General features: G+C 38.5%; 1 protein-coding gene across 1 annotated transcript in view; it reads left to right on the forward strand.

Moving 5' to 3' along the window:
* The window catches only part of APOBEC2 (apolipoprotein B mRNA editing enzyme catalytic subunit 2), an 18,724-nt gene extending 4,929 nt beyond the window's left edge, over positions 1-13,795 (forward strand). Inside the window, exons 2-3 of the mRNA XM_042465465.1 lie at positions 11,392-11,939; positions 13,257-13,795. Coding sequence (XP_042321399.1) covers positions 11,392-11,932 — 541 coding nt within the window. The 3' untranslated portion in view covers positions 11,933-11,939; positions 13,257-13,795. The remainder of the gene's footprint in view (positions 1-11,391; positions 11,940-13,256) is intronic.
* Positions 13,796-13,914: the final 119 nt, after the last annotated feature.

Raw genomic sequence — 13,914 nt, forward strand, 5'->3', positions numbered from 1 at the left:
CTCTTTCTACTATTTTATTGTGTATGTGTGTAGGCACATGTTTATGATTGACTGATTATGTTCTCATCTGGTGCCTGAAATCAAAGTATGCAGTGCAATTTAGGGATTGTGGTATCACTCATATTTGGGGCTCGTTTCTCTACAAGCAGATGTTCTTTAATGCAACACAAGGAGCCCTGGTGGCGCAATGGTTAAATGCTGGTATTGCAGCCAAAACTTTGTGGGTTCCATCCCCAAAAACTCCAGGTTGACTCAGCCTTCCATCCTTTTTGTAGACCAGTAAAATGAGTATCCAAGCTCATTGGGGCCAACTGGCTAACACATTTTAAACCACCAAGAGAGTGCTTAGCAGTACAAAGTGGTATAGAAAAGTAAGCAATATCACTATTGATATTATGTATACTCTAGTTACAGAAAAAGTGGGATCATTAAGGTTGGGGCCACCCCAGCATGGTAACTCATGTTGTCACCTCCAGGCAGGCAGCAACTGCAGGGGAGGCAACATAAGGAAAGAGCAGGAGAGGAGGCAAAGGGATGGCAGAAGGAGAAGTGGCAGCAGACAAAGAGGGGTGCTCACCATCTGCCCTCCCCCTCCTGCCCATGCTGCTTGGCACACACCCAAGATACCTTCCTCTGTCATCCAGGACATCCCCGCTGTTTGCCTGCTGTGGCCACTGGTGGGAATGGGGCACTGCTGCCTCCCAGCAACCCCTTCCAGTTCTGGTGAAGCTGCTGGTCAGGTCAGAAAGGGAACTGATGGCGGCAGGAATCCATGACGACTGCCACCACACCCTGCCCCATCCTCTTGGATTCATTTACCTTGACAGTACTACTGTGAGAATGAGAACACCATTAGAGCTGGTATATTCCCTATACTGTACCAGATTGCTACATTTTAGTGCACTCCAGCTGTTGGAAGTTGGAAGAAACTGGAAGGACTATCTATTCCTGCTATGCAGAAATACATAACTGCAAATCCCACTGAATTCTATGGAGCAAACATGTACACACTTACTTTGTAAGGAGCTCAGTTTATAAAACTAAACTGATGCTGTTTTATGGATGTTACCCATAGCAAAGTACAATAAAATTAAAACACACACACACACAAATTATTTCTATTGGCTTCTAATCCATAGTTTCTATGTACACTTGCAAAGAGCATTTTTCAGAGCTCTTTTCATATGCTGCTATATTGTCCGTTTAAATAGCCTTTAATAAAATACCATTTAAAGGCCAATGTTGTTAGTAAATACTTTAGGACTACATTCAGATTTTGTATACTGGTCCCCAATTGTTCTTGCACATTAAGCAGAAACACTGTGGGAATTAGAGATGAAAGGCTGAAAGGGGAATGGCAACAAATTAAAGCTCTAGACTTGGCAAAGATGCCAATGTAATCCACATATTCTTCATGACTAATTGTAACATTATTTGTTATGCAAAGAGAGTCAGGGATCCACAAATGAAGTTCAAGGCCAGAAATTCAACCTTCGGTTAGAAGCACAGCTGCTTAATTTAAATGACAAAAGTAAAAGGAGCAGCCATTTTTCCATGGAGACAAAGCCACACAAAATATTGCCAGGTCTTTCATCTTAGCATATTAAGCCACTGCACTAAGCACCTTCAAAACTCAAATGGCTCCGCTAAGGGATCAAGAATATGGAATAATTTTTAATAGCTTTGGGCATGGTGTGGTGTAGTTTGGGAGGTCAAGTATGTAGTAATGTGCCAGAAAGAGATCAAATTAAACAGAAAAAGTAACTGATTCCACCTGATTCTTTTCCAGGGAGAGTGGAATATTTGGCTAAAAAATGATGAGCAATTAGCCAGGTCTACTGATTAATTATTTATTAAAATAGTTATATCCCACCCTGTATCTGAGGATCTTGGTTCAGTGTACAATAAAATAAATTCAGGACAATAAATAAGAGAAACAATAATTTAAAAGACTAAACATATTGTAAATAATTTATCATTTAAAACTGAACATCTTAAACTACTGGTAGTTAAAACAATTTAAAATAAGACTGACTGGAGCACATGCACAAATTGGATAAAATCAGTTAAGGCAAAAAGACTTTAATGAAAAAATGAATGTATGACATTGGTTTTGGTATCAATCAGGATTTTGAGGGAGGATATTCCATAACCAGTGTGCTACAGCTGAGAAGGTTGTCTCCCATGCCCTTCCAAATTTATTGTCCCAAGAGCTGGTACACAGAGGGGCCCCACTAACAGACTTCAAGTCTCATGCAGGCATATACATGGAGAGTTGCTCCTTCGAGTATTGAAGTCCCAAGCCATATTCATTAACAAGTCTCCAGTCTCCCATTCAGAAGTACCTGGTTCATCTGGCATCTCATGAAACTACTAGTGAGCTTTAGAATAAGCTAGTTCTCAACTTCAGCCCTACAGTTGTGTGTGAAAGTAACATCAATGGGCTCCTTTTAAAGGGCTGTTATACAAGTGTTGAGCACTTGGAAAAACTGTATCTATCTCCACCAACATCATAAAGCTGAAGTGCTGTTCTGCTTATTTGATTTCTGTAGGTCCTTCCACATTCCACAGCCACATTCCAGTACATGTCTAGTTTATCCTGTGAATTACCTGAAGTCACAAACCATCATATAAAATTGGTTGCACTGAGCTATTATCTAATTACTACTATTGTTCAGGCTGGAAATTTTGTTTAATTAGCACCAATAGCATAAGCTATTCACCAAGGTATAATGGACCCCAGCTGGACCAAGGATACCACTTAATGAATAATCAAACCAGAGTTCAGCAGTTACTTTTTTTGGATTACTTTTGCCATAATCCCACTGATCATGCTGACTGGAGGATTCTGGGATACACTCTGAATCAAACGTATGTGTACCTTTGGTCTGAAAGTCTTCCATTTTACACAACTCAGCTTTAATGTTTAAAGAAGTCTATGAAGTGCATACTCCAAAATCTATTATGCTATGTAAATTTAATTCTGTGAGGGGTTTTTATACCAGTTATACATAGCACTTAAGAATGAAATTCATGTTAAAATCACCCCATAATACTATGCTTGTAAATTCTAATGTTAGTAGCATTAGTTAGAAACAAGCTATGAATCATTAAGCACTTTCTGCCATAAAAAATGTATGTAGTCCAATGCCATTGTTAGATAATAGGAAAATAATGATTAGAACAAAAATGAACCTAGCCTAAATATATATATATATATATATATAATATAAGGAGTTACAAAAAATCTTGTTAAAACCAAATAGATTGCTTCCATGGGTCAGAAAAATAATCACAGCTTTCCAACAACACCTAAGATTTGTGTGTATGGGGGGGAAAGCACTGTTCAGGGACAATGATGACACAGACAGATGCCTCAAAGTATTTGTGTGGCCTATACTGTAAAGCTGAACTGCAATGCCAACTGCTTAACATGCTGGGAACAGGTGACTATCGAGGCAGTGTTGACAGCTTACTTTCTAGAATACATTTATTACCCAAGAGGCATGCCTGCACAGAAGCTCTGTCTTTTTCTGTACTATGAAAAATGCTTTCCTTTCCATAGTAGCTTTCTATTTGGAGATCACAAGTTGGGGACGGGGGAGGTGGTAGGGGAAAGAAAGAGATTCACAGAACATATTTTATATCCACAATTGGTATGACAAAGGATCTGTAAATTAAAAACACAAAAAGAAGGCAGGATATATTCTCTACTGGTACATGCATCATTTATTACTTTACAGTGCCTTATACTCACAAACCCAATAACTGCTAAATAATACAAGGGGAGCATGACTGGAGCAGAATTAAGAGGACAGAATGAGGTAGAAGACTTGGTGCCATTTTCCTCTGAAAGCTCCCCCTCCTACTCACACTGTGTCCTCTGTGTTCTGGGGCTTATTTCCATTCTTAGAGGCCAAATGGTAAAAACAGCAGTTGAAGAAAACAGGAACAAAACAACTGGAGTCTAAACATATCACTCACTTCCAATTCTTCCCTGAAAATGCTGCTCTGCATTCCTGCCATTAAATAAACAAGTGCATGGGAATACATGTAATAATAACAGTAGTAGTAACAACAGCATTAATTTATAATGTCCTTTCCACCAAAGGATGGTACATCAAACATTTACAATCACAAAGACAATAAAATGTTAACACTATAAATATATATAAAACCCCTAACATCGCATAAGCCACAACCCACCCCAGCAACCTGAGGCAGAAGTTAGAACTCATCAAACTAATCCAGTGAATCAAAGAGGAAAGTCTTCCAACTCTTTACAAAAATGGGTGGCATCCTTCTCCAGCCGAATGTCCAAAGTAGACCATTCCACAGATCTTGAGTCAGATCCTGAAAGCTTTACAGCCTTGACAGAGCTGTGTGCAACAATAATGCTTTGCCTGTAGATCTTAAATACCTAAATGGTGCATACCATAGTAGCTAATCTGTCAGGTACTGGGGGGATTAGAGCGAGGAGCCCTAAACAGAAAAACCTAAGGTTTGAAACAGGAACTGGCCCAAACTGGTAGCCAGCGAAGGGATCTATGGTGGTGGTGGCAGGTAGAAACATGTGAGTATACAGGGAGATTTAAACAGTCCAGATGGCACTAGTCTAAATTGAGGCCAGAAGAAAAAGAGAACAAGAAGGCAAATTTGCCAGGCTATTACTGTAATCCAGGTGTGACATAACAAAAGCCTGGACAAGCAGATGAGCAGTTTCAGTGGTCAAGAACCTACAGATCCTACAGATGTTCAAAAAATGGAAATTACATGCTGTTGCAGTTACCCCAGTAAAGGGGCACAGGAACAATCACCCAGCAGGACTCTGAGATTCCTGACAAATGAAACAGGAACCACTGTGAAACACTGCAACCATAGCAAAGGACATGAAAGAAGGGCTATTGGACAGTGAGGCTGAAACACCAAGAACTTCATTTTTTCCATATTTATCTTAAATCAGTGGGTGATCACCCATCCTGTAGTTCCATTTCTAAAACTGGGAGACACCAGATGATGAGATTTCTTTCCAGCATCCATGAAATTATTTATTTATTTCCTTAAAATGCCACCTTTCTTCTAGAGTGGGACCAAAGGCAGCTCCCCAGAGACAATTAAAAACCTTCATAACAAAATTTGAAAATAATTAAAATCACCACATAGAAAAGTATAAATTTAAAAGACATACAAAAGTGAAAAAAGAAAAATAATGTATCCCAATAAGAGGCTGTCCTGCTTACACATTAAAAGCCTGCTTAAACAAAAATGTCTTTCCCTGGTGGTGAAAGAAAAGAAGGGATAGGGCCAGCCTAACCACCCATAGAAGGGGTGGGAGCAGTTAAAGAGAACCTTAGTAAAGGTGTAATTGTTTGAGGAACAGTTTGTCTAGTTTACAAGCTGTTCTTCATATGCATACATGTGTGTATTTGTTTATTTTGTGCCTTTATTTATTTTGTGCCTTTATCATATTTATTATACTTATATCTCATGCATACACCAAGGAGTGTAATGCAGTGCAATGTTCATCATTCTTCCTTGTCCCCTGCCTAATTTTGTCTCATATCTAACTAGCCTGACACTCTTATAGCACCCTGATTCATATATTATTTACTGTTAGCTGCTCCAACAGTATCACAATGGGAACAGGCTAGAAACAAATAAAATAAAATAATAAGACTGGCAGATAAGGAACAATTTGTTCTAACGCGTCACCATTTTCCATGGAGGTGCTCCTAGACTAATTGTTTGTGAAAAACAAAGCCACAGAATCACAGAATTGGAAGAGGTCCTAAGAGCCATCACATCCAACCCCCTGTTCAATGCAGAATCTCCAGCTAAAACATCCCCAGCAGGTAAATCGATCCAGTCTCTTTTTGAAGAGGTCCAGAGATCCCACCACCAAAAACATTGGTGTTATGTGCCTTCAGGTTAACTCCAATTTATGACAAATCTGTCATAGGCATTTCTTGGCAAGGTGGTTTATTCAGAGAAAGTTTACCACAGCCTTCCTGCTAGGCTGAGAGAATGTGACTTGCCCAGTTTAAACCCTGGTCTCCTGCAGTTCCAGAAAACACTACAACAATAAAATTATTTTTGTCCTCTCGGGAAATGTCTAGTAAAAGGACAATAAATGAACCAACTTGACTCACAAATTCACTTGGCAGTTCCACACATCTTTCTACACATGAAAAACACTATGATGAAATTAAATCCTAAGAGAGAGCCTGTTGTTCATTTACTTATTTGATTCATATTTTGCCTTTCCCCAGAACTGGGCCTCAAGGTATCTCCTAATAAGATGAAAACAGGCACAGATGGAAACAGATAAGGGAAGGCAGAAGTTAGTTTGTTTTTTTAAAAAACAAACCTCAAGTAATAATACTAAAATATAATTACACTAATTTTACAATTAAAATTCTATGGTATTAAACCATTTAAAAACACATAAGAAATAAAAAGCAAAACACCTATCTGGTAAATGTTCCCTCCTCAGTAGCCACTCAGTAATCCTATTTAATAAAAAGCCAGATGCACAACAGGTCTATTTTAGTAGCAGGTTCCACAACCTGGGAGCAATCCCCATGCAAGCCCTATACTATGTCCTTACTCAGCCGGCCTGTAAGGATGACAGGACCCAAGAGAAGGCCTTTCTCTCCCAAAGACCTCAGGTCCTGAAGAGACTCATTTGAAAGAATCCTGTACTTCTGATAGGGTTGTATTTTCTCATATATAAGCTTGTTTTAAACATCAGATCCTCTGGCATCTGTTTCAAGGAATAATATGGGATAACTTGTTTATATAGCACTGGCAAATGGGATGCATCTATTTCCACATATTGTTGTGCTGTCGTTGCTGTGTGCCTTCAAGTCATACATTTTCACTCATTTTCAAACAGAAATGTGCATATACATGTACTGTAATACTGTCATTATCACACTAAAAACTAAGCATATCAAAACCAGTGTCAGCTAGACTGTGTCTCAGGAATTCAGTGTACTATAAATCTGAATATGATATAAAAAATTTAAACCTATCTTTTATTCAGCAAATTCCTATGTACATTCCTTAGATACAATATTATTGTCAATTACATAAGAATATGCTGTAAATGAAGACATTGCTGATTTAGAAATAAAAGCTACTGTTAGGAGGAGTTGAAAGGCACGAAAAACAGCCTGAAAGACAACTGTGTGTCAGAGACGTGTGCATATGTGTTGATTTATAGTACATGTGGCTTCTTTTTCCCTTGCCCTTTCAATGATGGATAACTAAGCATTTCAGAGCCACAGGGTGCACATGCCATCTGCTACAATCTGTGACTGCTGAGGCAAGAGACTTCAAAGCTGTGGAGCAAGTTCTGTTTAAGGTTTAATCAGCACGCACATGCACACACGAATCTGTACATTGTGACTGTACTTAACTGCAATTAAACAGAATGTAAAAAGAGCACAGATGGCGAGACTATCTATACCATGCTTTCTGGACACTTTGGTATAAACAGTGTAGAAAACATAGTACTGAGACAAACCAGCCACTTAACATTCTAAAGTCTCTCTACTTTGCTTTAAGTATACATTGCAGTCACCTGAACATTTGCTATCTACTGAAAAACTTTATCATTTATCTAAGTATGTTTATATCACTTACCAGCCCACAAAGGCTCCTGAGGTGATGTACAAATAATATCAATTAAAACAATAAAAAGTTAAACCATTTAAAAAACATGTTAAAACGTTTATTTTTAAAACATTTTAAAAACATTTTTAATGTTTTAAAAGCAAGCTACCATATATATTCAACTGTAAGTTGATGTCATGTATAAGTTGAAGGCAGGTTTGGTGGCCAAAGTTATGGATTTTGGTATAACCTGTGTAAGTCAACCGTAAAACTTAGGGGCACATAGCAAAGGATGTAAAGGATGAAAGAAAGGATAACAATGCAAAATGCCCCTATTTTCCCACCCAGACATGAAAAAAGGCCAGGAGTGACACCATAGTGGAGAGAGTAGAGGGGGTTGGTGCTTCTTTTAGGCTCTCTTGGGACTGACTAAACTCTAGTCTTTTGCCATTCTACTCAGAGGAGATGGTTCCTATTTTGATAAGCATTAAGGTACTGTACTTGCATTGACCTGTGGGTAAGTTGGCCCAGGTATTGTGGGTCATTTTTTTGATTAAAATTTTTAGACTTATACATGAGTACATACAGAAAAAAACTTCCTAAAACACAATTTTAAAACAGAACAATTTCAAATATTAAAAGCTGTAGCCAGCCTAACCTCTGTTCCATAAAGAATTCAACAGCTGGGGTGCTGCTACAGAGAAGGCTGTTTTATGTGTATATAACAACCTAATTTCAGGAAATATTGGGATATGAAGGAGTGTCTCCTCTGAGGAACTCAAATTTAAGACAGGGTCATATGGAACAAGGTAGTTTTTCAGATATCCTGGCCCAAAGTTGAGCCCTGTATATGCTAAAGGCACTAGGTCCTGTCTAATCTGTCTATTGTCATGTGCCTTCAAGGCACTTCCCCTTATGGAGAACCTAGCATAGGTTTTCTTGGCAGGATTTGTTCACAAAAGGTTTGCCATTGCCTTCCTCTGAGGTTGAGTGTGTGTGACTTATTCAAGGTCACCAAGTGGGTTTCCTTGGATGAGTGAGGATTTGAACCCTGGTCTTCCAGTGTCCTAGTCCAATGTTCAAATGACTACATAACATTGACTCATTTTGGTGTGGCATTAACTGATTAACTTCTAGGGTAAACATACTTCTCCTTTTCATGTTCAAGAATGGAGGCCTTAGTGAATGAATGACAGTGGATTATTTAATGGAGCAGTCTTGATAGACCTTGACCTGGAAGCTCATTGCTACATGCAAATACATATCTTCCGATGGTCTTAGGCAACCCCTGTGAAAGGGTCATTCGAGCCCCAAAGGGGTCCCGACCCACAGGTTGGGAACCACTGTCATAGAAGATATACCAAAAAAATCAATATAGCTGAGATCTGCAATTCTGGGAATAAAAATCTGGAAGGCAAATTAGTTGAGTAGAATAATTCTCAAATTTGACAAATGAGACAACTGGACATGTCAGTAGTGGGGACATGAAGAGGGCTTTTTTGTGGCCAGTCCCACTGTGGAACTTCCTTTTGAGGGGAGCAAGGCTAACTCCTTCTCCTTTGCCCTCCTACTAGAAGGCAAAGACCATTTTAATCAGCTAAACCTTTGACATTTAGCTGGTTTCACCCGATGGGGGCTGCAGTTGTTTTTTTAACATGTTTTGTACCACCTTGTTTTTTTATGTTTTAACTCTACTTATTCTTCATTTCAACTGCATTGTCGTTACCCAACTTGAGGGCCCATTTCTACAGAAAGGAAGGATCTAAATTAACTGGATAAATAGCAAATGAAACTGATGGCACATATCCCAAAGAACTGTGAAATAATGGATATAATATGGCAAGCTGATGAACAGCTGTAGAGAAAATTAAAGATAATTGCAGTACTGTAAACGTCCTGCATGAAATTCACTCCCACCTCCCACTTTTTTTACATTCCCAATAGGAAATTTTAATATATAATTTTAATAAACCAAGTCTATAGAATGAAGAGTTTTTGCAGGGCAATATAGATTTCAACCACAACACAGGTTTCCAAACTCTGACTCATCTATGACTCAAGCAGAGTCTGTACCCAAGCTGCAGAAAGGTCAGAGTAGAGTTTTACTCCTGCGGGCAAGGAAAATATGTATTGGGATTAAGTGCTACCTTGTGAGACTTGGAATGAAGGACTGAATGGCCCAAGATGAGGCTGTAATAAATGAGCTAGAAAAGAAATGGATAAAGTCACATGTCTTAATATCTAGTAAGCCAAAATGACTATCCGTACAAATAAAACAGATTTTTTAAGGATTAGTTTTAATTCATCATTTGTTATGCCTTTCAGTCAACTCCAATTTGTGGGACCCTCATAATTCAGTGTCTTGGAGCTTAGTCTGGAGACATGTTCATAAATCACCATGAAGTACTTGTGAAGTACAACCAAGGACTAAAAGAACCACTTTTAGTTTTGAACACAAGCATCTATACAAAGCCACAACATGTCACTTTGGAATCTAAGTACACATTTTTACTTTTGCAAGGTATATTTCTAGAAGGTAGAAAATCTGCCCATACTAAGGCTGTGTAGGCAACTAGTACCTATCATGTTTTTATTTCATTATTTATCACTCTCCTTGTAATAATAAATGGGGAAAGTGATGTTGAACCGATATGGGTGAACAGGTACAATTGTAAATTTAGTGTGGAAGCACAAAGAGTTCTGATAGAAAAGGGGGGAGGAGTAGACAAAGAACAGGAAAATAAATGCGGAAGATTAGGATACCTGTTCTCCTAAGACTATCGACCCTTGGGAAGAAATAAAAAACTAAACAGTGATGACATGGGAATGAGTGCAGATTTTTTTCAGCAACCAAATGACAAGTGGTGCAAACATATCTTCTAGAAGAGCTTGTCCTGGTCTGGTACCTTCCAGATATGCTGGGCTACAATTTCCATCATCCCTAGCCAACCTGGCCACCAACTTGGGGGAAGCCTCTTTAGAGATGAAAATAAAACTGGCAACAGTAGTATTTATTTATTTATTTATTGAAATGTTTATATGCCACTCTGTATCCAAGGATCTCAGGTCAATGTAAACAGCTTACTACAATTTAAAACAAAAACGTAATTAGACCAACAACATACTACAATATTTAACACTTGTTTAAAAAAACAAAATCACACCACATGTCCACATTTAGATGAAATAAGTTAATTTCCAAAAGTTTTGGTTAAGAGCCATACTTCCAACTCACTGCCAGAATGACTTCCCTATGGGAAGGTTATCCCACATCTGGGGTGCTGGCATTCATTTTCTTTTGCAACTCACTTTCATAACTTGCAAAGTGATGTTGAATAGGTATGGGTGAACAGGTACTCTTGCTCCCAATTCTAAACACAAGTCTTTGTTATTTTCACCAATTGCTACCCTCAACTTCCAGGTTACTTAAAATGGTAAAGTGATTTCAGTACATGGAATTACCACATGAAGGACATATAGCTATTGCCCAAGTCTCCTCTAACTTTTCATGTACTACACAAGACAATATGCTAGTGTGAAATTTCCTTAACACAAAAATAGTGGAAACTGTCATACTGAGCAGCAATGGCTCTCAAGAGTTTTGGGCAAGAGTCTTTTCCTAGCTCTGCCTGTAAATCACTGGTATTCCCTCTTGATTTCCCATCCCAGTAATGACCATGCTCAGTTTCTGAAATCAATTCACATCAGATATATTCAGAGCAGTATGAGTTACTGAACAAAGTTATAAATACTGACTTTTACTCTTCTATACAGGGAACGTCTTCCAGCCTTCTTTTTCAAGTTCCAGTTCAAGAATGTAGAATACAGTTCAGGCAGGAACAAGACCTTCCTGTGCTATATTGTAGAGATTCAAGGCAAGGAATCAAAAACCTTAAAAGGCTATCTGGAGGATGAGCATGCAGCAGCCCATGCAGAAGATGGCTTCTTCAATACCATCCTGCCCACCTGCGAGCCAGGGTTCCGCTACAATGTCACTTGGTATGTGTCTTCTAGCCCCTGTGTGGGCTGTGCTGAACGGATAACAAAGGCACTGCAGAAGAACAAGAACCTGCGACTCTCCATCGCAGTAGGCCGTCTCTTCATGTGGGAGGAACCTGACATCCAAGCTGCTCTGAGGAAAATGAAAACTGCTGGCTGCAAACTGAGGATCATGAAGCCTCAAGACTTTGAATATATCTGGAAGAATTTTGTGGAGCAGGAAGAAGGGGAGGAAGCAAAGGCATTTACTCCCTGGGAGGACATTCAAGAGAACTTCCAGTATTATGAAGAAAAACTAGCTGAGGTTTTGCATTGAGTTTCATGTAAGTATATGACCTCTGAAAATTATTTTCAAGTAATAAAATACCTCTTGGCAGGTGAGCTCAAGATATTCTGTTGAGGTAAAACATCATGAAAGTCAAGGTACACAGTACTCAAGGCTGGACAAGTTCTTTTGGAGTCTAAGGCCATAAATCCCACCAAAAGAATGCAATTAACCCTGAATCATAATCATCTCCTTGAAGGAGCCACCTCACTCATTTTGACTTTCACTCTCTAGGGCCAGCTCTGCATTTTGACCTGCCCCATCTTTAAAAAAAAAGTTTCAAGATGGGCAGAAAGGAGAAGACATCTACCCCCGCCACATTTCAGAAGAGCCATGCTGCAATCTGCCTCATAACTAGCAGTCAATGCAGGAAATCCTCTATATGACAGTGGTATCACATACTCCCTTGTTAATATGTGGAAGCACTATTGCCCCACCTCATGGAGTTAGGCTTTTTAAATATTCTCAGTGTAACTAGCAAATAAGCATAGGAAGTTGCCGCACGCCAAGCTGGGGTACTGATCCATTTAAGTCAGCATTGTCTAATTAAAAGATTTATGTACAGCGCTGTGTAAATCTACAGCACTTTATAAATAAAGGTTAATAATAATAAATAAATTGTCTCCAACAAGGACACCCTTCATATGGTTTTCACTATACAGTATAAACAATAGCATTTTAGCCTATGATCATGCCTGTCTGGGGCTGGTGGAAAGCAGCCACCTCACTTTGGTGAGAACTGATGGGAGTTGTAGTCCAACACCAGCTAGGGGGCACTTGTGTACCCATGCTCTACATCTAAGAGTATGCATTACAATTTATAAGTCATAGCTTCTAGATGCATATTTCAAACAGTATTGCCTTTCCTGCAGCACAAATTCAGTGCTGCAACACGCATCAATTTATATTAGAGAAGGAAGAGATAGAAACAATTTTTCACCCAACAGTATTTTTAATTTAATGAAGTAGATACATTTACCTACTAGCTGAAAATGCAGCATTATAAAACTAAAGCCCAATACCAGCCTGTTTATAAAACTGCAGCAGCAACCATAGAGAAGTTGTACAAGCCCAAAGGTAATTATCTTTATCTATACCAACTTTGTCACATGGAATCTATTTTAAAATTTAGAATGGAATCAGGAATAAAAGTCTAATCCCCACTTGGTCCCCTTTAAATAAAGCAATTATGTACCATTTAATCCATTGTGCAAGATACACAAACTGGTAAGGGACTGCTTTTTTTAACCACAAAACTCCAAACATTTGAGGGAGAAAAATGAAACATCAACCCAAGTCTCTTTTCTCTCCCCAGGAGAAATCTGCTAAAACTGTGGAGAGACAAGCATGATATACTTCGACATCTGGGACTCCCTATTCAGTCCTCCAGAGCCACTTCGAAACAGAAAAACACAAGTCTCTGGCTGACATGCCACTCTGCTGATAGACTAAAAATACATTTACTGTGCTGCATGTAGGCATTTAGTACAGTAGTTGGAACACATAAACCTGCACTGCCGCTGTTCATATGGAACGAAAAAGAATGGTAAGGTGGAATGAAGTTAAAGATCTGCAGTCAAATCTTTCATCGTTGCACATTTTAGAGAAACAATACTGCAAATTAAATAAATTTAGCCAACGTGTATTTTTTTTAAAAAAAATGAGATTTTAAAATTACTGTTAGTTTAAAATGTTTTAAATTTCTTTTTATAATACATAACTAAAATCCATAGCTTATCATGCAGGTTAACTGCTCCAAGGCAAATGCATCAAGTAGAACACAATGCTGGTTCTACTATATAAGTGTTCATGTGGTTAAAAAAACAAATAAGAAAATAAAACAAATTATCTTTACCGAAGTTACCTTCAATGAATATTTTTCTGAATAGAATGAAAATTCAGAGCTAAGCTAATAAACTAATTTGGGTTTTCAGAAAGCATTTTACCCACCTTCCAGAGACACACATATGGTA

The sequence above is a fragment of the Sceloporus undulatus genome, chromosome 4 (genome assembly GCF_019175285.1).
Source record: "Sceloporus undulatus isolate JIND9_A2432 ecotype Alabama chromosome 4, SceUnd_v1.1, whole genome shotgun sequence".
Taxonomy (NCBI): Eukaryota; Metazoa; Chordata; class Lepidosauria; order Squamata; family Phrynosomatidae; genus Sceloporus; species Sceloporus undulatus.